We start from the raw sequence: 26,026 nt of genomic DNA on the forward strand, positions 1-26,026 counted from the left end.
TATTTTCACTTCTGAGTGAAAATCTTGAGCTCCGAATCGGGTTTGAAGTGAGAGGACGGATTTTTTTTTCAAAAGACATTTTCAGAAATAAAGTAAAACACAAACAGTCATGCTAACAATAAGGCTGCTTCTAATGATTGTTATTTAGATAATCTGGTTATTATTTAATCACGAAAAGGGAATTAAAACTTCCTCTAGGATCACAAAAGACAAAGAACGAATACAAACACAAACACACACACACACGCAGAAACTTGCAACCTGCCTGTGTGATCAATAACGTGAAGCCCCCGTAGCACAACTGCCTGCATCGCCCCACCTCCCCGTTCCTTTTCCCTTCCTGCTCAGTACGAGTGTAAGCTTAAAAAATATCCACCTTGATTAGTTCAAGCTGCTATTATCTCAATAGGAAATCTGCGCTGTCTAATTCGGGAAAGTTAAATACTATAAAAAACCAAGTGGACGCCATCACACTATGTTAACAGCTCAATCTGTGTTTTGACTATAAACTTGGTACATTCTTCTTTTTTCAAGGGTCCTATAACTTTTTTGTGGACATTCATGCAATCGTGGTTATAAAATGGAATGTGGATGAAAACACTGACCATCGTGGCTGCAGAAAGACTTTGGTTATTCTTAGAATTTTTTTTAGCACCAAAGATAAACAGAAATGTATTTAAAAATCACGCGAAGTGTGGAAGGAGCAGCGCTACAGTGAAGGCAGTGAATCTAGTGTGTGTGTGTGTCCCAAAACGTACATGGGTTTGCAATACACTGACAAAGCAGGTTTGAATCTCAGCAATAATGAGGAGGTAGAACTGAAAACATTGAGAGGCATCTAAACATCTGTAAATTCAATTGAAAATATTGCTTTTATCACCACAGCTTTGTGTATTAAGTGGAGAGAAGACATATTCTGAAAGGTACATGAAAGAACTGTCACTTTTAAATTGTCTGTTGCTTGTTGTAGGTGCATAATGTATGTGTGTGTGTGTGTGTGTGTGTGTGTGTGTGTGTGTGATCTCAGAGCTTCAATCTCTTAATAATCTTACTGTTGCATTCAGTGTTTTTTCTTCCCTGTAAAAATTTTTTTAAGCACAGTGCTTACCCTTTTTATACTGAAATTGAGTTGCAAAATCTTAATTCATTATTTAATCTTGAAAGGTTGTAGAATACATTTTCAAAAATATTTGTTTTCAGGAATTCTCCTAAAAAAATAAAAAATATTTTTAACAAAAAATCTATCTTTTATATAATCTTTTATATCTTTTTTAGGACAATACAAATGTGTTTAATCTATAAACTCAACAATTTAGAAGATGAGGGGAAGGTTCCAAATGCAGGTTTCATATCTTAGCAATCAAGTTTTAAATGCTTTTAAAATAAAATCCTGATCACTGATTATTTCCCTGGTTTTCACAACTTTCCCTCACACTACGGAACTAACTGCTGATCATTATAATTTCATCAGGAAAAGAAGAAACTATACCTCAAAAAAGATTTTAAAACTAAAAGCAAAGAAATATTTAACCAAAGTATACATCTTGATATATTCCTTTCTTTCATACCCTCTTTTCCTCTCCTTACACACACACACACACACACACACACACACACACACACACACACACACACACACACACACACACACACACACACACACACACACACACACACACACACACACGAATAAATTGATGTCCATCGAACATCTTTCCTCCCCCACACACACTACGCTCTGGCAGCTTGTCCGTCCCATCAGTGACCCCCGTGCAGTCAAACATTAACCTAGCCAAAATCTAACCCCCTGCCTCACCACCCACCCAACACATATCTATCATGTTAACTCTCTATCCATCAGCACGCTGGAGTCAGCAGACAGGATGGTGGGGGGGCAAGATCCTCCCCATTACTGCCCTGCATTAACCCTCAGCTAAATATTTACAGTAGGAAGGAGAACACACGATTCCCTCTCTCTCTCTCTCTCTCTCTCTCTCTCTCTCTCTCTCTCTCTCTCTCTCTCTCTCTCTCTCTCTCTCTCTCTCTCTCTCTCTCTCTCACTCTCTTACTCTCTTACTCTCACACACACACACACACACGTCTTCCCTATCTTCTTTCAGCAGCTGTGGTCAGAAAATGCCGCCACTGCTGTAGGGAAAAGCACCAGCACCAAAAACGGTGGTGAAATTACTATGAAAAAAAAACAACCACTGCGGTAAAAAAAAAAAATTATATTCAGAAAGGAAACAGCAGCTGCCCACAGGTCTGACTCACATACTCATGCTTGCAACTACTATAATATAAACTATCCACCTAACACACATTCCAACACTGAATATCTAATATTCGTGGTTGGAAAATGGAAATAAATGAAAGATTTTACAATAGTACAATCCTTTTAAATTGTAAGGCATCCAAATGATTTTCATATTGTTATATTACCATGTATAATTCCATCAGTAGCTCGTAGCCGTTAAGATAAATATACATTTGTAAAAGCACATTTCTTTTGATACACAATTATGCTATTTTAAACTGTGGGTATTGATAAATGAATAAGATTTAATCTCAGGACAAAATAAAATATATGCACTTGAATACACATGCAAGAACAATTTTATTCTGGTTTAAGTTTGTTAAATTTATGCCTATGTATATCTAAAAATATGCATCCTCGACTGAGACATCCATACCATAGCAAACAGTAAATGTTTTGATCAGAGTCAGTGTATTGTTACTTAGCAACCGCATCATTTTTCTGACTTTCAGAACTAAATTACTGAGGGAAAACAACATACTGACTATAGATTCATTGTATCCTGTGGATGCTCTAATTCAATCAATGTGGTGCTGAGAGGTTTTGTCCAATATTTAGATTTTGAAGGTCAAAGACAAATGGAACATAATAAGTTAATAATTTGTTGGTTTGTAAATAGCACTAATGAAAAATACATTAATCTTTGGAACTTGGATTAATCCAAAATCGAAGACAGGCTGAGTAACAGTAAGAGACACAAAGGTGAGCAAGAATGTTATTCCAACAAAAACAGGTGGAAACTTAGTAAATGGAAGGCCTGTGGTAAATGTATGAAATTGAGGATGACGTTGGAAACTGTACTGCAATACGCTAATTAACAATATTTCTGACATCATTACATTATATTTGCATTATGTTTAGTGTCAGCTGGTTTCAAATGAGCTCAATCAGACATTGCACAGACTTTGGACTTGAGAGCTGGCAGTCTGTTTAATTTCTGGTGAAACTGATTCAGACATTTGCATTGCTCCACTGAGTAATGTATAGAAAAATTCAGGGCTGCAGTTTGTGTCTGAAAGACGCTTTTGTCTGTCACAGAGTGCACTGCCTCTGCCTGTGTCACAAACTGCTGCTTCTCCTCTGCCGCTCACTGAACAGAAGTCGCAGGGAGAGATGTGTGGCTCTCGCTCTCGGGGCAGCACTGGTGAGTCCCGTCTATAGAAAGTAGCTATGGTTTGTCCAGAAAGTCTTGTGATCCTTTGAACATACGCATGGTTTGCTCTCATGCGCACTGTGAGAGTGACTGCAGGCCTGTTTTGGGAACGTGTACAGCTAGAGCACAATACCTGCCTGTCAAGGATGGTAAAAACTTTATGAACGTTTCGAGGGTCCACTGGGCCACTGAAGCGGCAGGATTTCTCCCACTGTTGCAGATGGCCAGTCAGAATGTGACAGGTAGGTCAATGTGTTTTGAGAGTGCAAGACCAGCAGGGCAAAGAGCACCGCACACAGCTCTGCAATGAGCAGTGGCACAAAAGATTTCCCATCTGAATGCCGAAGTGTCCTTGGGCAAGAACCCCGAATTGCCCCTCATAGTTTTTGGAAGTCGCTTTGGATAAAAGCGTCAACGATATGTAATGTAATTTGATGAAACAGTGGGGGGACAAATGGGAAACACTGTGTCAGCCTGTTGGTCTGTTGTACTGATGATGTGTGAATCCTCAGATTCTCTGCTATTTTATTCTGCTACATAGATAAAAATGTGTAAAAAACATTTGTTGAATTAGTATTCTATTTTTATTATTATTTACATTTTATTGTTGACAGTTAATGGTCATTAAAGAGTGTTGTTTATCAGTGTGAGAGAAAAAATGTGTGAAAAACAAGAAATGTGAATCCCACTTTACAAATATTGTACATACATGCTCTTGTCTCTATGCACACACACACACACACACACACACACACACACACACACACACACACACACACACACACACACACACACACACACACACACACACACACACACACACACACACACACACACACACACACACACACACACACACGAAGCATCAACAGGTGAGGTGAGAATTCGAGGAATGAGCAGAATGCAGGTAAGAGAGAAGAGCCGAGAGGCAGGAGAAAGAAACAAAAGCGTGGTAATTCTGGAAGAAAGGGGAGCTGCTGGATGTGTGGGCTGTGCTGAGCCATTTCCATCAGCAGAGGGGAACTCCAAAGCATAAAGACAGTTGCCAAGCAACTGAACACGATGAGGAAAAAAAATAAATACACATACAGACCACTTACACGTGTGTGAGAAAATAACACATAGCCCGCACTCTGACATACAGACACATGCACACAAGGAGCCAATTACAAAGGTGTGTCAAATCTTTGCCTTTTGTGATTGGTAATGCTCATGCTTCCATACACAGAGCGATCCACAAACCTCTTTGTTTAATTCATCAGCATTTGCAAGTAAACGGCACAAAAAAAAAATCTAAAACAAGTCAGGATCTGAATGTGATGAAAAAAAACTGCCACAACAATGCCACTCATGAGCCACTTTCCTTTGCCTCTCACTGATGACACTTTGGTGAGCAAAATAGGACACACGTTGTTTGTCTATCAGGTCTAAATGGGCTGATGAATCTTAAATTAATCCTGTCTTTTTCCTCATGTCTGGCTTTTTGCTTTGCATCAATAAAACTGTGATGATAATAAAAATTAAAGTGACATTGACAGACGAGGGCATCTGAGAGTTTTTCTCTTTGTTACAACTATGAGTCCTGAACTCTCAGATCATCTTTGTGAGACACTGTTGTGTTTTGTGTGTGGTACATTTATGTATCTTCCTCACCTGGCCCAGTGCTTGTGGAGCCGCTGCTGCTTTGCAGACTCCCATTCCTGAGGAGTGACGGGGACTTTTGAATCCCACCACTGACACCCATGACCCCCAGCCCCCTCTCTCCTGCTCCTCCTCCTGCTCCTGCTCCTCCGACTCCCACTCCTAATCCACTGCTGGAGACTAAGCCCGGCCGGCCTGAGAGCGTCGAGGACGAAGAGGGCGAGGGGGAGGAGGTGGAGGTGTTGGCTATGGAGGAGGTAGGGAGAGTCAGGGAGGGAGCTGGCTCTGAGGGCGTCACATCCGTAGTGAAGCAAGGTCCAAATCTGTTTCGCCAGTTACCCTTCTTTTTCTTCTTCACCCCATCTTCCCCTCCTCCCGCCACTGCTCCGCCGATGCCCGGCCCCGGACCAGAGGGCTGGGGTCGTTTATATCCAGTGGACCCACTGAGGCTTGTCGTCTCGCTTGCAGTGTGACTGTGGGAATTCTCATACAGCTTCCCACCCACTGCAATGATAAGAAAGCAGAGCGGAATTGTTAATCATAGTGTCTGCAGTATTTTTCTACTGTAATTTCCTGCATGTTAGGGACTAATTGTTTTAGTTCTGCACTATCTGAAAAGTAGATGAATATTTTAAATAAAACACTATATAAAACTGCTACTTGCTTCTGCAAAGATTTACTAGTATACTTCCATTAAGTTGTGATACTTCAAATTTTTTTTAATGCAATACACAATACATACAGGCTGAGATATCCTTCTTCTGGTCCCCACTAAAGTCAAAGCTGAAAAAAACTTTGGCTCCTACATTGACTATATCGCAAAGTGACATACTTCTGTAAACCCTCCCTTACAGGAGAAACATTCAACTTTAAAACTTCACACCCATAGTTCTTAATGGAAACTGTCTATAAATTGCAGTTTTCAACCACGAATATTTATATTCAGTCATTAAAAATAAAACTAGAATAAATATGATGGATCCAAAACAAAGATTACTGTATAAAAAATACATCAGTCTAAAGCTATAAATGATAAACCTCTGTCACCTGCAGAAGCTGTAGTAGCTGACACAAGAGAACCAAAAAGTGTCGTAGTTCCCTCTGAAGTTCCGCTTTCCGAGCTCGGCTTCACAAGGCAGCTGCTGAACGATGGTGGCGAGGAGAAGGTAGTTCCACCCCCGGAACGCAAGGATGAGTCAGAGAAACTCAGGAAGTCTGAGGAGGAAGGGGCAGAAGGGGTCTTGCTGGCACTGGTCAACAGGAGGCCTGGAAGGAAGGAAGGAAGGAAGGAAGACAGGTGGAAAATGGGAGACAATGACAGACGGAGAGAAGAGGAGACAGACATAGACAAAGAAGTGAAGATAAAAGAATGAACATGATAACAAAAGTTAAAGAAGGAGAAGAACAACACAAAGGAAACCGTCATTACAGCAGGGAAAGTTTCCATACTACTCTCCTTTCCATCATCATGGGAGCAGCAGGGACAAGATAAACATAACAAATCAGCATTTTATCTGCGCTCTGTTCTGTATCTGCTCTACAGTCAGACCTCCCTCAACATGTAGTCCTCCCATGAAGCAGAGCTGCCTTGAAAACCGACATATGGATGGATACTCAGACACACAAACTCCTGACAAGGGCTTCAAGGTTCTGATAGTACAAAATGAAAAAAAGCTTGGTGTGAGCAATGACTTCTTTCGGGCCCTGACCTCCCCACATGTTCTTTGTGCGTGTGTGCACGTGTGCACGTGTGCGCGTGTGCCTGTCTGTGTGTGTGGAGATGCTGGGGCCCTGTCTGGGAACAGAGACATTACACGAGCCAGAGGCCAGTTGAGACGAAACACTGTTATCACGGCCACACACTTGAAAGTCTGGTGTCTGGCCAAAAAGCAGCCAATGACAGAGGATGTGTGTGCGCACACACAAAAACACATGCATCACACTCTTGTTTGGGTTTAAATAACACCGCTGTAATTTAAATTGTGCTGCAGTTGCGTTTTTGAGTGGGTGAGCAGAGCGTTAATACCAGATGATTTGTCATTGTGTTTCCATTTTTCTAACTGCATGGTTAATTCCCCGTAGTGGGAAAATTAACATACGACACCATTTGCCGCCATCAATTCACCTTGGTGGAAAGGCCCAGTGGAGGCAGAGGCAGATGTGGAGGAAGTTGCCATGGTGACCACGGCAGAGGGAAGGGGTTTCCCTGAGGAGGTGAGAGACTTGCGGCCGCCCCTCTGTCCCACCGTGTGACTCCCGCCGCTGTTCTTCTTATTCTTCACCTCAGCCGCCGTTTTCCCAGTGTCTGCAGCCAGGCCATCTTTGGAGCCGCCGCTGGAGAGCACGGCAGACACTTCCTGAAAGTTGGCGTTGGTGAAACGAGCAGTGCCGTCATCGAGCCGCTTCTGCGCGGATGACGGCAGGGAGGGGACGCCTACCCCTGAGCTGCTGCTGTTGAAGGTCTGAAGGAGGAAGGTGAGAATAGATTGAGTGATGAAGAAAAAAATGGTTCAAATGGTTGAAAGGAAAAGGGAGGATAGGTACCATGAGAAAAACAGGGATTGAAAATTATCAAAACAATGCCATGTGAAAAAAGTGAGGGGCCAAAAATATGAGCAAGGTCAGCGGGAGGATGGGATGTGTGAGGGACACAGAAGAAGAGCAACAAAGGTAATTCAAGGTAAAGGAGAAAAAAGACAACCAGCCGCTCCTGCTGTAACATTTAACTGGGCCAGCTACAAATCACCAAAGCAAAAGGACTGAAGAGTAGAAGAATGCGCTCACCTTGTCTGGGACCATGATATTTGGAAGGACGAGGGATGGAGACATGTCCATGGGGGCCTTCTTGTGTTTTGGTTTGTGCCTATCTCGCTCCTTGTGTTTCTGCACGTGGAGAATATGAAAAAATAGGAGAAAATGTTGGCTGACGCGGCTGAATACATGATACAGGAGAGAAATAAAGACAGAGAAAAATACATATAACCATGTCCATATTAGGACCATTAGGAAAAACTCAATATGGAGGCAAATAAGACCAAATTTCCAAATGTTTTTGGCAAGATTACAGAGAATATAAGCACTTAAAATGGAGAGAGGTAGTGTGTGAGTGTGTGTTTGTTTGTTTTTGGTCAAGAGAAAGAGGGAGCATTGCATTTCAAAGGCTCGGTCTGAGATGAAAGCTTGGAGATCCACTAACACAAAGAGAGTGATAGAGGAGAGACAAAAAAGGGAGACAGGAGGAATTCAGCTGCAGTTTAAAGCGGAGTGTGGCTAAGTGCCTCGTGGTGAAGCGCACAAGGTCTCATTGTTTCATGCAATCATATCCTCTTTCTTGGACCATCACGGTGCAATTTACAACCTCGCTAACACACAGACACACACGCACATACAAGTGTCACCATCCACCGCACCCCTGAGGTGGCGACTGGGTGCCAGCGCATTTACACCTCACATGAACACCTTGCACCCTGACACCTCTCCCTGTATGTGCGTACAAGCAACACAGGTGCACATACACTCATACACACTCGTACACGGGCACTTACATGCATGCAGGTGCACATCCATAGACACACAGACACACACTCGGGGAGATGAGCGTTGGAAATACGCAGCTATCCTGAGAGACAACAGGGGATTCAACGCGCTTGTGATGCTTAATGTTGTGACAAGTCTGAAACACCAGTGCCCATCCCCCCACTCTGTCTCCCCTGAGGGTCTATGATTGCGTGGCGGCTGGTGACGGTTTAGCGAGACTTCCTCTATGTGTGGCAGTTAACAGACATCAGCAGACAAATCAGGAGATAGCAGCCTCGCTGTAACTTCTCTTGTGGCCGGCTTCCGCTGATGCCAACGCTCTGGGGGGGGTTACGAGGAAAACGTTGCAGAATTCAGTTCACAGGTGTAATTTGCAGGGCTTTGATTGTGGCTCTGAAACAGGCTGCAAGTAGTTAATATACTTTTCATTACTTCTTAAAATATTGTTTATTTTAAAGTTATTTAAGTTTATTCTAAAAGTTCTCAAATGTTCTGATTCTACACTGTCAGTATCACAGGCGCTTTTTTACTTAGCAATCACTCAAATGGAAATATTCAAAATGATCATAATTTTAGACAAATTTACCCCCATAAATCTTGACATATCTTTTATATACACTATATGAAAACTCCCCGTTTTTCTGCACAGCATAAGATTGAAATATTGAGTGGTTTTAACCCCCATCACTAAATACCTTCACCGAGTTGGTTGTTTTCAGTCGTGTTTGTTCGCAAAAACTACATAACCGATTTCCACCAAAATTGATGGAGGGATGGGTCCTAGGCAGAAGCAGTTTAATTTTGGTGCATATTAAGGATTGAGATCCAGGATTTTTTTACATTCTTTAACATTACAAAATAGGGACTTTTTCAACATTTTCATTTCTATTTCAGTGAATAATGCACAGATCTTGATTTTCCTCTCTTAAACAACTATGTTTTTATTACAAAGAAATGTTATGAGTCTGCTTCCTTTTTCTTTTATATTTTAACTATAAGAGAACCAGACATTCATGTGTAAGATTGTTCTGCTTTGGGAGAGTTGTGCTCTACTGAGTGCCATTCTGTTTTTCTTTTGATTAATTAATAGTTTAGTCTAAAGAGGGGAACCATCACAATTTTCCTAAGCCCAGAAGGGTGGCTTACAAATGTTTGTTATGTCAGATCAATTGTTGACAAACCAAAGATAATTGATTAAGAACGCTATAAATTTAAGATACTGAAACATCTTTAATGTTAGTTAAGCAATGGTCAAAGTTATATTAAATTCTATGTTGGTTGGTTACAATAGCCACTACATTCCTAACTGGCAACAGAGAGCAGATAAACACAGGGTGTGATTGTACTAAGAGAGAAAATTCACCTTAACAGCATCTGCTGCAACAATAAAAAGTAATACCAGAGGGACGGACACACACACACACACACAGAGAGAGAGACAGACAGAGAGAGAGAGAGAGGTAAATTCTTTGGGATTCCCTTGTTGTTTTTCATTAACATTCCAGAGGAAGGTGTTAATGGAGAGAGGGGTTGAGAGGGTTGGATAGCTCACACGCACGCACATGTGTACGCGCACGCACACACACACACACACACACACACACACACACACACACACACACACACACACACACACACACACACACACACACACACACACACACACACACACACACACACACACACACGGGCGTGGGAAACAAAACACACACACAATGTAACCCTGACACACTCTTATCAATCAGGTCAATTGATTATACAGGCAGAGACGCAGGGCCTTTCAGCGTGTCCTCTCCCCTCTTTTTCTCTGTCACTGACCATTAGCAGCATGATCATTTGACATGTCATGAATGGTCTTTGAGACTGTGTGGGGTAAATATGAGAGGTAGCCGAGGTTGAGGGCTTCGTCTATTTATCAACAAACCCCCAAACAATGTGAGCTGAAATCCTCTCTGTCTTTGTCGATGTCTTATCGTGGGGCTCTGAACTGGGGAACTCAGTCATCAGGAGAGAAACGCTATTCTCTCTGGCCTAACCACAGCTCTTGAAATACGTGATGTACTAAAACGTGGAGGAAGCTGTTATTTTCTTTATAAATTAATCAACCACTTTTCTAAACTATTGCATGATAATTTTGCTTGTTAAACAAAATTATTAACTAATGCCCATAAATGACTGCAAACAAAAAAGACCAAAAGAAAAGAAAGGTCGTTTTTTTAGTCAGCGTGCTCTGACTCTGAAAAATTATAGAGAGACATTACAAACTATGCATGCTGCCAAAACAAATTTTATAGTGTGACGGAAGTAGCATTAAATAAACATTAGTATGATTACGACCAACCTGGTACACAATATTTAAAATATATTATACTTTTAAGGCTGAAATTCAGTTTATTTAGTTTGATATATTTGAATGTGAAGTTGCTTGTTTTGTCTATCAAACAGTCCAAATAAAGAAAAACTGTTGCATAATTGCTAAATTAATTGAATTTAAATGTGCTTCATATCAATTAAGTAGAGGCACAGCATAGCTGTTTAACTAAATATAATGCGTTTTAAACGCTTCACATTTCAATACAATGGCCTCGGGAGGAAGACGAGGGAGGGTGCTGACACCGGAGGGTTGGGGGATGAGGAAAGGTGAGGGAAGACGGAGAGAAACGAAGGAACAGGAAGTAAGGGGGAAAATAATCCGCCCTGACCTGGCAGGAATTCCCCAGTGCAGTTTCCTGCAGGATTTCTGACCAGCTATTGTGTGTGTGTTTGTGTGTGTTTCCTGCAGGCTTTTTCTAAGCGGCCAGTGTGGGGGATCTTTTAGCCCCTGCTGTAGTTTGACTGCAGGGTCTAACATTAGGTGGGTATACATCTGAGCCTCTAAACCACAAGACAAATGCATGTGTGTGTGCGCACACACGCACACAGAGATCTGAGCTAACTGATCTGTGATCTTGAAATGTGGATAGAGAGTGTGCATGTGTGTGTCTGTAAGTGAGAGAGGCAGGCAGAATGAACAAAAGAGAGGGAGGGCAGTGGGACTGACAGTACATGGACAAAAGCATCTCTCTCTCTCAAAAATGCATCCATTTATTTATTTCTTCCATATAACTCATCGCTCAGTCAAAAATCTAAACCTACAGCATATATATTTTATTATTTCTTAATGCAACTTCGACTACTACCCAAATCAGCCAATATACTTGTAGCAGCCTTTTCTAATATTCACTGCAGATTTAAAGCATTCAATTTGTGAACTCTTTTTTCCTAAGCACTCAGTTAATGCAGCTGGATTACATACAACACAACACACACACACACACACACAACACACAACACACAACACACACACACACACACACACACACACACACACACACACACACACACACCCCTTACTACACTGCTTTCATGGCTAATGAAATTGAATATTCAACTAATATATTCTCATTTACATGCAGCCATGCATGGAGCCACTTGTTCAATTTCACGTCTTTGTATTAAAATAGAATCACGTCATTCCTTCATCCACCAAGACTTAGTTTAAATGTTTACCCATTTCCACAATCCTGTTGATATCAAAGTTTACAATTATGTTTAATTAAGGTGTGTTTTTCATTCCGTCCAGAAATTTGGGCTTTCCTTTAGGACATGAATCTATACTCCGCCTTGCAAACTTATATGTAGTTGTCTACATACAATACAAAGGCCAGACTGTAAAAAGGTAAGAGGATGTGTGTCACAAACTGCCATAACATTCCCAATTGAGACACATTCTGAGAGCGCTGTATATATGTCTAAAGAAAGCTCTGAATAATATCTGCATATCACTTCTTAATCGGAAAATGCTAAATTATGATATCTAAAAAGAATATGCCTTTGCAAGACCCGTATTAATCATGTCATATTCTGAGTAACAGTGGAAATATTTACATGCATGTAAAAGTACTGTTTGTTGGAGAAAGGTAATGACAGAAGAATTTATTCTAGTACATAGAATGCTAGAAGATACCATCCAGCATCATATCATACCATAAATGGTATCTTTATATATCAGCTTAATTTAATTCAACTGTGGGCAAAAACAAAAGGTGACACACATGACATGACACCTCCTGTAAATTCTGATTTTACGCAGCCTGTGATTACATGTTCTACTAACACGCGTGACTGATTAAGTCACACTGATGCAGCATTCATTAGGGGCTGCAATCGCTGGTGGCTGCAGTCACACAAGAATAAATGCAACTGATGGCGGGTTTATGAAATACAATTTCAGCAGTCACTTTTTATACTCCCATCTGTCAAGACTGTGCGCTCCAATCAAGATCATCCGAGGCAAAGATGTTACCTCAGGAAAACACTGGTTATTTAAATTGAATTAAGATACATTGAATGCATTTCCTGTCAATGCCATTCATCCATTTAAAAAGTATTTTTATTAAATCAGTGATGTTCAAGGCCCAAGATTGAAATTTTGTTTCATTGTCAACAGGTAATATTATAAGATTAATTAAAAGAAAGCCCTAAAAAAATACCAGTCTATTTTGTTGTGAGCATAAATAGTAAAAAGTTACACACATCATTTATCATTTGTCTTGTTGACTCAAATGACCTTAAATAAGGCTGTGTGCATATATTCAATGCTAATTGTGCAACCACTATCCACTGAGAATGATAATTGATCAATGCTGCTACTGCGTATTGGTCTGTCCCTCCACAGTGAGAGCAAGGAACAGTGTAGGCGTTTATTTCTGGTGGAGTCACAATCTTGGGTCAGAGAGAGGGTAGAATCTGATGGCTCTCTTACCTTCTTGTCCGTGTCTGGGGGTCTATCCATACACTGAGAGGAAGAGTCACTTAAGCTTTGAGACATACTACCACGGCCCCTGCTCCTTCGCTAGAAGGTAAAGAGGAACTCCAAGTTACTGGATAAGGTCCACAGAAAAGATGATAAAATTAGACCAAAAAATATATATATATATATAAGAAAAACTCAACTTAAACTGAAAAAGGCTGACTGAACTTAAACTCAAAATTCAAAAACAGTCAAATAACATTATCATGAGCATTGATTCCAAAAATGGTGATTATATGATTAAGCTTTTTGGTCCTTCCAGAGTAACTAAAAAAGTAAAGTGGCAGTAAGTGTTTAAATAAAAATACATCATAATTCCAATACGGAAAAGGCCATTCCTTTTGCAACCATCATCATTGCAGGACTCATGCTTTGTGTATTCTAGTAATCATAACAGTCCTTTGAAAAAACTCAGATCTAAACAGGCATTGTGGGACATGAGGGGTCATGGCTATCGATCTCCACAGAAGCCAGCTAGCTCCTACTTAATATCAGATTGTGATGAAAAAAACTACGTACCCAAATTACAGCCATATTTCCTCAACCTTGTCTACAGTAGTGCGGATATTTTTTGAACTGATATTTTCCCCTCCATACACGGCCCAAAGTGTTGATATATACAAAGCAACAGTGGGCATGCACAAGGTAAGCTGCCTATTCGCAGAGGAAATTGTTCATTTTGCAAAATATCCGCATTCGTGTGGACAGGGCAAGAGATCAGGGCTGGGGTTTAACCAGCCTCAATTCAAAAGTACAAATCTGTCATCAGAAGTTGTGTTTCCTTTAGCATCTCATCATAACCCAACCACATGCACCATAGGATACAGCCTCATTCCACCATATGATCTCTTAACCTCTTTAAATATAAACCTTTGTTTTAAGTAAACACACAGTAAAGAGATGGTGGTTTACCATTGCTACAAAATAACATTGAAAACATCTGTGTAAAATTACAGAATATAATTCCACCTTAAAAGGCCAAGCCTAAAAACTTGCCTCACAAGAACAGCTACTGACAAAACATTATCCAGCAAAGTTTGTGAAGCTACCTCACCCAGCCCATGTGATTGGAAATGTGCAGCCGATACATCAATAGATGCGTTTACACTGCTGAGAAATAGGGAAAATATTCTACATAGTCTTGGAGAATCTGAGTCAAATGGAAATTACACTGTAGACAACACTGAACAAGGATAATCTAAGTTTGAAATTAGATTTGGCTACTGACTGAGTCCAGTCGAATACCATATGTTGCTAACATGCCGTAAACATCCATCAATTGGTATTTTATGAAACCCACTCTGCTAATAACATTGCATTCTTCGTCATCGATTCCCCCTCGTACATTCCTGTCATCCATACAATCCCAGCTTAATGACATTATGCCCCAGCATCCAAAGCCATTCATACACGATCAATATACCAGCATGAGTCTTTCCATCTGTGTGTTAACATTGCAAAATGTCATCTCTCTGTTTGTGTGCATGTGTGTGTGTTGACACTGTAAATTATGTCCTGTTGTTTCCATCCTACCAATGATCCAGAATTCAAATAGTTTAGTCAAGTTCTTGTTTTTCATATTTGCTTCCCTCCCCTAACTGATGGACGGTGTACGTATACGTACATTAAGAAAGATTGTTAACTATTGGAAAGTTGGAACAAAATCTGAAACAACAGGAAGTCGCTTCAGCTAATGTGTCTATTGAAAATACATAACCTCTGTATATGCAGTCATTGCATTTGTCTTATCTAAGTGAATTCTGCTTGACCACAGCTGGATATACACTTTTTAGATATAAAGTATGTTGGTTACATCGTCAGAATACATATGAGGCAAAGAGACGTCAACAGACTCTGACTGTGGACTATAAACCAGTAATCTATCATTTAAGAGTCTGTAACAAGTGCAGGTAAAAATATAAAATATATCATCAGAACAGACAAAAAATACTTTACATTGAACTTCACACTCGTTAAAATTTGTATTTCTTTACCATCAAGAAAAGAGTAAAAATAACTTGTTTAAAGCACTTTACTGATACTACAACTTTTTGTTCAAACCATGAACCTCATTTAAGCAAAAAGACAAGGACAGGTGGAGAGAACACAGGGGGGTGGTCTGGTCCAGTGAGAGAGGAAGCAGAGGAGGATAGAGGAAAAAAGAAAGGACTGGGGCTTTGTAGAAACTGAAAGATGGCTCAAGGAGGGAGACAACCAAGAAAGAAGGAGAAAATGACAAGGAAAGAATGGTTGAGAATAAGATTGAGAGGGCTGAAAGAAAGAGAAGAGCGGTGATGAGGAGGACAGGGATGAGAGCGACTGAAGGATGTAGAGACATCGGAAAAAGATGAGAAGTAAGGATGGCAGGGTCTGTCAGTGGCAGCAGAGAAGATCCAAGTTGTAAACAAGATGAACAGTATTTTGTGTGTGTGTGTGTGTGTGTGTGTGTGTGTGTGTGTGTGTGTGTGTGTGTGTTATATATTTTTGTAAGTGTAACAAAAACACATAATTCTTTATATGCAACGTTCAAGAAACTCAAGCATATGTGCATACAATCACCAAGGCTGCTGCAAGCCCTCAGTGCTCAGCAGTCTGAGTGGTTTAATTTAAACTACATAAAACTGAGATCAATACTCTTTATGATTGTTAGACTCAGGGTATGCATATGTCTTAAGTAAGTTTAAGCTATCATATTTAGAAAAAAAAAACTATCACAGTCACGTTCTAAACATTTTAAAAATTAAATCAAATCAATTTACAAATGAAAATCTAATTTGTTTTTACATGTGGAGACACAGGTTAAGGCTACAAAAACATTTTCCATTTAAGAAGAATGAAACTGTCTGGAGATTTGTGAAATGGTAGTTTAGACTATTGAAATGAAATGCAATATGGAGAGAATTCAGACACTTACCAATTTGCTGTGGTGGTATTTGCAGTATCCACAGTACTTGACATTGTCTGCATCAGATCCTTGTTCCTCACATAACAGCCCTGCAAACTGGGCACTGTGGCAGAGTGATGTAGATGAATGACAAATAGAAAAGAGAAAAAAACTTTTGACATTTATGTCAAACACTGTAGCAAGTATAATTTTTCAGCAGATAAACCCCTGGAACACTTTATATGTGATGGTATCTCATAGGTTTATTACCTGGTAACAAATCAAATCTACAAGTCTTTACATGAATCTGAAGTCAGTATTGAAGACACAATCCCCCCTTTTTTTATTAGGGAGGTTAATGTAATTGGAACAGGTCTCACCATGTGACATGGAAGGCCTGTCTGCAGCCATGTTTGTTGCAGGTCATACAGGCTCCAGTGGCTGCTTTACTCTCTCTGCCCTGGTCCTCGCAGATATAACATGTCTATGCACAGACATGCAAGCAAACACATGCAGTTAGAGAGCATACTTTCTTTCAAAGACAGACTTATTTCCTCTTAATTGCATTGTACAAATGTTTTTCTGACATGTCAAAAAGCATATATAGATGTTACCTTGTTGTAGCGCTCATGTGGCACAGACTGGAGAACTATAGGCTCCATAGTTGACACATTCGCAAACTCAACCTCAGGTATGTAAAGGGCACAAACTACATGGGCCCAGCCTGCAAAGACAAGAACCACCATCAGCCTTTGCAAATACACAAACAAATTATAACCAACATATATATCACAGCAGCCAAACGATGTTTGTGTAGACAGGTCACAGTTTATATAAGAACTCATAAAGCATCCGCTCATGTGCCGAATACATCTCGAAAAGTGACATTTGATTTGTAGGTTGCAAGTTTTAACAGTGAGCTATACAGTAAAACTAGGTGATGGAAATACGAGGGACATAACCTGAAGAATACTGCTCCATACATCACTTACAGAATTTTATCAGATGCGTGCAAGTTAAAAAAAAAAAGCATTTTCCGGCACATTCTTTAAAGCTGTAACTCATAGAATTCTACTTTGAACGTCAAATGCCTTAATTTGTAAATTGGTAGTTAATCTATCTAAGTAGCCATTTATTGAGCCCTGACACACGCACAGCTGCCTGTCAGCGAAGACAAACTGGGGGCGGGAGAATGACAGCAGGGCACTGCAGAGTGGCAAGCAGAATTGACGACGGGTTGAGGAGGAGCTGGAGGAGGTGAACGGGAGGTCAAATGGAAGTGGGAGTCTCCCGCCATGCTGGAGGTGTCTGTTTTTTCCCCCATAGCGGCAACAAAAACAGGCTTAAACTTACAGTTGAACCCCTGACCTGCCTTTGACCTGGTGAGCAGGACAGGGGGAGAAGGGCAGAGGGCGGGACGGAGGGGGAGGGAACGGGTGTGAAATGGGGGGCATGTTGTTGTTTTGAAGTCCCTCCAAGAATCTGGAAGAGGCCTATAAAACAGGACTATAAAAGTGGCACAGCCTTCCTCCTCAAAGTGAGCATTCACACTTTTCCCCCCGGAAAATGCAGCAGAACTTCCCTTTACGAACATCTTTCTCTCCAATAAGTTATCCCAACCAAATGTGTTGAGTCGTAGAGCTTGAATTCAGCCAATAGCTAATTTGAAATGATTGATTTAAAAAAAAAAAAAAAAAAAAGGCAATGAGATGTTATCTCTTGATAATGGTTTTATGAGCTTCTTTGGTAAGCCATGTTAAAACCATCTCACCGAATAACTTGGGTTACTGTGGTTTTTTAATGTTGCAGGTAATGAACCATATATCCAGGGAAACTTTAACAGTTCAACCAGAGAGTATCAGATACTAATTTTAAATTGACATATTGCTGCCAAATACATAAACATACATTTGACTTTGTAAGTTATCAGGTTTAAACTCCTTCTATAAAGGAAAGCACCAATGTGTATTATAGAGACTGTAAAAGATCAACATGAGCAGCTGTAATCTTAATTTCTTCCTCTTTTCTTCCCTCTCTGCCCCTTACGGTTAAGGTACTGGATGAAAAAAACATTTCAGACTCTGCTCCGCTTTATTACTATCCCACCTGAAATAACAGCAACTCGCACACAGATCAACAAGTGGCGAGGAACTGACAAGAGCGGAGAAACGGACGGTAGGGGAAAAAGATGGTGAGAGAAAGATGGGAGGAAAAAAGGAGGGAGAGAGAGAGAGAGGGAGAGAGGGGTCATGGGAAGGGTAAAATAAAAGAGAAAGTAGTAAAACGGTGTGTGTTAGTGTTGTCCTGATGCCTCCCTGCAGGCCTGGACACAATCCCACAGCTGTGCCTCTCTCTCTGACCGACACACACACACACACACACAGAATATTTACAGTCTCCACCAGGCTGACCTCCCGATGAACCCAGAGAGGAGACTCCTCACAGGCCATGCACTATACCCATCCTGGCCCGCCCCCTCATAAACATACACACACACACACTCACACACTCTCATAAAACACGGACTGGCAAGGACGGTACAGAGGCAGCGCACACAACAAACAGCAACATAACTCTCCCAGCACGCTCACACCCCTTAAACTTGCCAGGGACACGCAATTGATGACAAAATACACAAGAAGCGAACCACAGATGTGCCTGTGTGTGTGTGTGCGCAGCTTGAGGGGTTCTACCTCCGTTGTCTGTCCTCTTTAGTGCTCCATCTTTGTGGGGACACAGCTCACATCTCTGCGGGTAAAGAAGAAACGTCAGGTTAGAAACAACAGGTCAACCATATCTACTTAGGGTGAGGTAAATACTGAAGTATGACAAATATGAGATAAGCACGAGACGCTTTGACTTTTGCAAAAGGCAAAAAAAACTTGTAACAGAAAACACTGTCCCTATCTGCCACCTAAGGCTGTTTCTTTCTTCAAGTGTGTGTGTATATATCAGGGCTCTACACATACTCAGGCTTGAGTCTTCTGAAGTACATAGTAATAGTAGTGTTTGATTCTGAAAACCCTTTTCCAAAGGTCAACAAATAAAACAACTAATGTGGCTTTTGTCTCACAGGTCAACTGACTCTGCAGTAGACACGTTTTTTTTTTTTTTAATCGGAAACCGGCTCTGATCAGCAGTGATGGAAACATGACACCCAGGTGAACGCACTAATTTCTTATTATTATTTATGTGGCAGTGTAGATGCTGACGCTGCACCTTTTCCGGCACACGCATTGAAATTCCGAGCGTTGGCAAGTAAATAGCCATGAATGTTTGTTTGCGTATTGAGGTTCCTCACCTCAGTGAGAGGATGGATGGTGTGTGCTCTCTAAGACAGAAAGTCTTTCGTGTTCCTTGTGTCATTTCTCAAACCAATATTTTACCACACAAACTTCTACTATAACCTATAAAACCTAAATGGTTTGAAATATATTTTGTTGATTCTTTACAACAATTGCTTCCTTTACTGTGAATTTGTGTAAATCCTTTCTTAATAAAATGTGCCCAGCTCCAGCACTTTGGGGCTATAATGATCATGGATTTTCATTTGTCTTTAACTCTTAAAACTGTTAAAACCCTTCAAGTGGAAAAAAAAAAAAACCTTGGCCAATGAACCAATGATCTTTATGTACTCCACAGTGTAATTTGGTTTGCACCATTGAATTCAGGCAAAGCAATGGATACTTTATTTGCTAAATTGCAAATCTAAAACTAAGGATCATTGGTCATTATTTCATCTTATCTTTCATTAAAATAACACTGAAGCACTTTATTAGATGCATATTTCACTTAAATTAAGGAAGCTTATCAATATCAACATCACTAGTTTTACCAGTTATAGTGAGGGAGTAACTTAAACACAATATATTCCTAACTGACTTAATATTTCTTAACAAAGACAGCAAAATATCAAGGACAACCACTGAGGGCGACCTACCGTAATGTTAACTAACGCGGCCTTCTGCACAAACTCAAAACGAGCCATCTCAAAATGACCATTGTTCTGCAGCAACCTCCCTTGATGCATTTAAAAATACTCAAGCAAGGACCCAGTTTAAGTCCATGCAGACCAGAAGGAGGGTTTGATCATTTGTTGTAAGTTGTTTGTTCGTATGTTACGTGTCCTTGTGTAAAATTGTGTCGTGCAACTTTGTATATTCACATTGGCAGCTGTGTTTTAGTGCCTTCACTATCAATGCGGGGGAAAAAGAGATGTCTTTCATCATCTTTCCTTGATCTGTTCATTTTGTTCAGTATATTAAAGTGTATCGTAATCAAGTTGTTTTTGAAGATGTATTGATATTAAATAGGCCACGTCTCATTATAATTAGATGTAAATACAAATTAATATGACAGGTACCCATAGATCTGATGGTATTTTTACAACCCTGTCCATCAAAATGATGGACAATGAAAGTCGAATGCGACCTCTGGTTATAGTTGCCAGCTAACTTTGACCATAATGTGATTCTTTGTGAACACACATACACTAATGTAATTACCAGCCTGGAATGCTTGACGAACAAGTCTGTGCACACAATCCTTCAAGCAGAATAAAGCATGGCACTTCCATGTAGAGATTTTCTACACTTCGGACATTCCTTCACATGTACATGCACATTTCTGCCATTACTTATTCTGTAAGACCATGTAAATGGGTTAGGGGGTCAAAGGGAAACCTAGTTAAAATGCTAAACTTTGCCCTGTGTGCACATATAAAGCTCTACGACAGTGTGTAGGCAGATCATTCCTTGTATCCATATAAAATGTTAAATACAGTTGGATGCAGAGGTTTAGGCAACCCCGGGCAAAGGGCATGTTTTGAAAAACCCAACGTTACATCAAACACTACTGCTGTTTATTTAATTAATTAATCAAAGTAGAATGGAAGTCAGTAGAGTGCATACCTTCGACAAGGCCCAACAGTCCCCTTACATGCAATCAAGCTGCAACTCATTACACTCTTTGATATCACTTATAGATATCAAGGTTGCATTCCAGCCACTGCAATAATAGTTTTCGGATGTGTTATGATGCAGACAGTTTAATGTTACCATACCATAGTATGCCGCACAAATAAAATGGTGCTTGGTGTAATGGTAGTGGGTAAACTCTATACAATCAAACAGCATTTATAATAATATTTAAGGGATCTTTTTAATAAAGATTAAAACGCATTTGGTGAATTGTGATGGTAAATGGTACAGTATACAGACTGTGAGCAAACAGGCACACGTGAGGCAAAACACCGACGGAGATGGCACAAACCACAAAGATCCTGTGGGTGCAGGAGGATGCACTACAAAGAGAGGCAGCAGCAGGTAACTGCACAGACCTCCAGTGTTTTTCCTCCAGTCACCTTTGACACTACAGCTTTTATCAAACTGTAGGGTTGGGTGATGTCAACAGAAAAAAACCTTGTGATGAACAATGACACTGACAAATTACTTAACCATCACACCCCTTGTTATATGTTTTGCTGGATTGTCCCCTTTTGGAATACTTGATTTACTTCAAACTTTTTCCTCGATTACGATTAATGAACGATAATTTTTTGCCCCCACATATACACACCGGATCATGAACTGTGTGTGTGTGTTCTTCTCTCGTCACTCTTCACACAAACTGACCATCACATTTATTTAGTGATGTAATTGTAGTGCAATACAATTCCCTCTCTGATTTCTTTTTTTAAAATGTAGTTTTGTGTCCTGTAACTGGCAGCGTTCCAGACATCAACAGTCACAGTGATGAACAACTTATAACCAGTAAGCAAAACAGTAATGTTGTTTGTTTTAAGCTCTTTAAAGAGACCCACTGATCATACAGGACCCAACAATTTAGTTTTTTCACGGTGTATTTATAAATATTTGTAACATTCAAGATCATGAGGTCCACTATTTTTCCTAATGGAGATCTGTTATTCAAGTTCACTTATAAATGATGAATAGATAGAAAGACTGTGACTCACCACACGGGCAGCTCTCTCTTGAGATTCACACTTTCTACAGAACCAAGGACCAGTGGGTACCTGTACAATGCCATAGCAAGCTGAGGAGAGACGAAGACGAGCATTACAGAGAGAAATCACAACCACAACAGAAACTGCACCCTGTACCACAAAATGCCATTGCACAGTGATAATGAACACATGCTGACAAATGCAGCTACAAACCAAAGCTGAATAACATCTGTACAGATCATTTTTTTTACATGTGATATGAGGCAGATTTGTGGTTGGAGCAGAGCTTTGATGTGACAGACTGTTGAAAATACTGCTGTTGTTTTGTATACATCTCTCTGCTGACAGCTGACATGCTTTGCCTGTGCTACGAAATATTTTAAGCCCCTGGGACAATGGCAGAATACCTGGTAATGCATTGTTAATACCAACAGATAGAGGCATCAATGATAAACATATGCTCTACAAACTGGTTAAACAAATTGTAAATTGTTTGACCTCCCCCACATATTTCTATGAGAAAGGTCAAGGAGAGGTTGTCGGCTGCAGAAACAGCTGAATTTCAAACACATAGTCTTCACCTGAAGTTATAAACTGCTTCCGTTGACTCTTATGAGACTCAGCCTTCAAGGTGAAGTTGCCTGTGCTGCATCTACTCTAAATAGCCTACCTCTACACATTTTCAGATTATCTCTATTCCGACCAGAGCTAATAATCCAATGAAAAACAAAGACATAATCCAGTTTTTTGAGAAAATACCCAAAGGTTACCGAGTTCAAATGGAGAAACTAGTGACCAGACATGCAGACAAAACAATCAAGCATTAGTAAGGATATTCTTCACATGCTGCATACCTGATTCACAAATAATGGCTGGCTCAACCAGTGACTTTAATACAAGTGATTTTTATTCATTGCCATGCTAAGGCACGTAGAGTATGTGAACGCTATATAGATATTTGAAGCTTTTAAGATTCAGAGGAGGGCTGCCACAGACAGGAGACATGCTATTATTTATCGTAAAAAGTGTAAAGATGTGCTAAAGGTCATGCTTGTAAAGCTGTAAATGTATTGCAACCTTTGTAGCACACAGTCATAATCACTGGGTATATGTCGACACACCCAATCTTTAACTCAGTCACATAAAATATATCCTAACCAGGCTTAATCATGTGCATGTGGGGAAAATACTAAACTTTAAATACTACAACGTACAATAAAAGCTCTTTTACAGAGTTGCTGGTAGATACTTTTCTCTCACAGTGCAATGTGAAAGGAAAGTGACACTCCAGACAATTCAAAAAGTATTTACTTTCTAAATATAATATGATGATGGTGGTATATTGAAATTGAGGATACTGAACAGACATAAGTGAATACTATAACTCCTTGCACGGTAACCTATCTATTCCAATGCTGTCTCAACATTAGTATACAGCATATATATATATATATATATAGTTCTTTAGTTTGAAATCTGTACACTCTCCCACTCTCAGTGCAGCACTCCTGTCAGCATTCTCAACAAGTTTAAAAATATCTGATGCTTTCTTTAGATATAAATTAATAACAAGCTCTGTCAGTGTTCTTACAGATATTGAAATTATTCAATTCAAAAATCCTCTGAAGGTTTTCTGATTCATTAAATGCAGATGTTGCTACTCGACTGTTTCTGGCAAATTAGTTTCATTCAAGTAGATGATGTCATATATGTGGTTGAGGGGCAGATCAGGACAAGTTAACACAATAACAGAGTGCTGTTGCTTGTCTGAATCGAATCCCTGCTTTTTTACAACTAATATAATGAAGCATGTCTGCAACCAATAATTTAATGGGGGAAGAAGTGGCTCGTACATATTTCCGATCTTACATCATTGGGTGTTTTTGCAAAGCACTGCACATGAAATTAATAATAGAATGTACTGCATGGATATTAAACCAAAGAAATATAACCAGACCACATTTGATCAGTGACTAGATGTGTAACAGAGGGTAAATGTTCAGATGTGAGATTGTATCTGTGGTCTGGCAGCCAAGACATCCAATACCTTACTGTAGCTTTCAATCCTTAGAAGAAAGAAGTAGATACAAATCCACTACTATTGTGGACAGTCCTTGTGAGAGCAGGGTGAGGCATAGATTGCTTGCTCCGCTAAAATAATTCCTCGTCTAGTTCATTCACAAGTCTCAAAATGATAAGCTAACTGGCAGTGTTTACAAATCATGAGGCTCGACAAGCTAAGGCTTCGACCATATGATGCAACCTTAACATTAAAAAATAAATATGATGCGACTTGGCACAACTGTGTACTTAATAATAACACAGCAGCTCACATTACCGCCTGGGGTTCGCTTCAGCCACTTTCAAACCAGCAAAGACGATGTGATTAGATCTGAGTGCAACCATGTTTGCAACAATTAGGCTTTTAGAGACATGCTCTTATTTTAGCAGTCCAAACACTAACAAACACAACGTGCTGCAAGAGCAAACACACTGACATGCTGGTGTGTGGCTCCAGAGCTGCTGATACTTCGAATAGTTTCCATTCTCCTACTGTGTTTGCCAAACGGTCACAAGGCCAGCTGTTAAATTTGTAAACATTGGACGTCATCACCCCGAGTCATCTTGGGTAAGCGCTGGCTCACAGTCACTACAAGCTAACGTGCAGCCGTTGGAAGTCAATGTTTTGCTGCCTGACGTGCTCCAAATATGTGACTTGCCACCTGAACAGCAACGTTTGAATACGTTTCCCTCGGTTGGAGCTTGTGCTTGTGTCTGTATGTGGGATTATTTATTCAAAAATCTAATGTTTACACCTTCAGACAGGAGTATTTCTCCTTCCTTGTATCACACATGACAGCTTCTGCTAGTAAAACACAATTACTGGGACTCGTAGCCAGACTTTACGCTGAGGAACCAGCTGGCCCACGTCTTCCGTGGAGAATTCTCTTCCGGCCCGAATCAGTGGACAGCCTCGCCGCCTGAGTGAAGCCCTGACCCCAGCCTGGCGGAGGCGGAGGATCCACACACGGATCACTTCCATAACCTTGCGACGAGACAACGCCAACTGCTCCCGTGGGCTAACGGCTAGCAGCTAGCGGCAGGAGCTAACGGCAGCGCAGCTTACCTTGGTGCACGGCTACGTTGCAGCCGTGTCCGTCGCAGTACACCAGCGGGTTTTCCGCCCAGCCCCTCTCGTCGGAGCACACGCAGCAACCCCCAATCATCTCCTTCATGTTACTCGTCGAGAACTCGTCGTCCTCCGCCAGACACACGCTCGCCGGAGACCATCTACGAAGAAAGCGGACATGCGGAGGAATACGAGATGTCGAGTTGAGCGGAAACCGTCGCCGCACGCGCGCCTCTTCCCGCCGCCGCGCCGCTTTAGGCCCCGCTCGCTCCGGGCGTCATGTGTAAAACGTGTTCACGTCCCTTTTCGACACCGTATTTTTTTACCAAAACATCCAGTTCGCGGCGCGACGGTGAGGAGCAGAGAGGGGGGAACCTCGGAGAGGACCGGAAGTGCGTAGCCGCGCAAGGGCCCGTGGAGCGTGCGTGCCCCCTGACAGGAATACAGCCGCGGCGTGATTGGCTCGCTGGGGCTTCCGTGTTGGATTCACATGGCGGAGGTGGTTTGAAAGTTTGCTGCAGAAAGAGAGCGAGAGAGAGAGAGAGCT

General features: G+C 40.8%; 1 protein-coding gene across 1 annotated transcript in view; it reads right to left on the bottom strand.

Moving 5' to 3' along the window:
- The window catches only part of mllt10 (MLLT10 histone lysine methyltransferase DOT1L cofactor), a 41,299-nt gene extending 15,273 nt beyond the window's left edge, over positions 1-26,026 (bottom strand). Inside the window, 12 exon segments of the mRNA XM_034572330.1 lie at positions 5,124-5,615; positions 6,159-6,377; positions 7,237-7,573; positions 7,896-7,994; positions 13,453-13,542; positions 16,415-16,508; positions 16,765-16,868; positions 16,999-17,108; positions 19,078-19,132; positions 22,359-22,438; positions 25,477-25,621; positions 25,623-26,026. Of these exon segments, the coding sequence (XP_034428221.1) occupies positions 5,124-5,615; positions 6,159-6,377; positions 7,237-7,573; positions 7,896-7,994; positions 13,453-13,542; positions 16,415-16,508; positions 16,765-16,868; positions 16,999-17,108; positions 19,078-19,132; positions 22,359-22,438; positions 25,477-25,621; positions 25,623-25,640 (1,843 nt within the window). The 5' untranslated portion in view covers positions 25,641-26,026.

Source organism: Hippoglossus hippoglossus, chromosome 20 (genome assembly GCF_009819705.1).
Source record: "Hippoglossus hippoglossus isolate fHipHip1 chromosome 20, fHipHip1.pri, whole genome shotgun sequence".
NCBI lineage: Eukaryota > Metazoa > Chordata > Actinopteri > Pleuronectiformes > Pleuronectidae > Hippoglossus > Hippoglossus hippoglossus.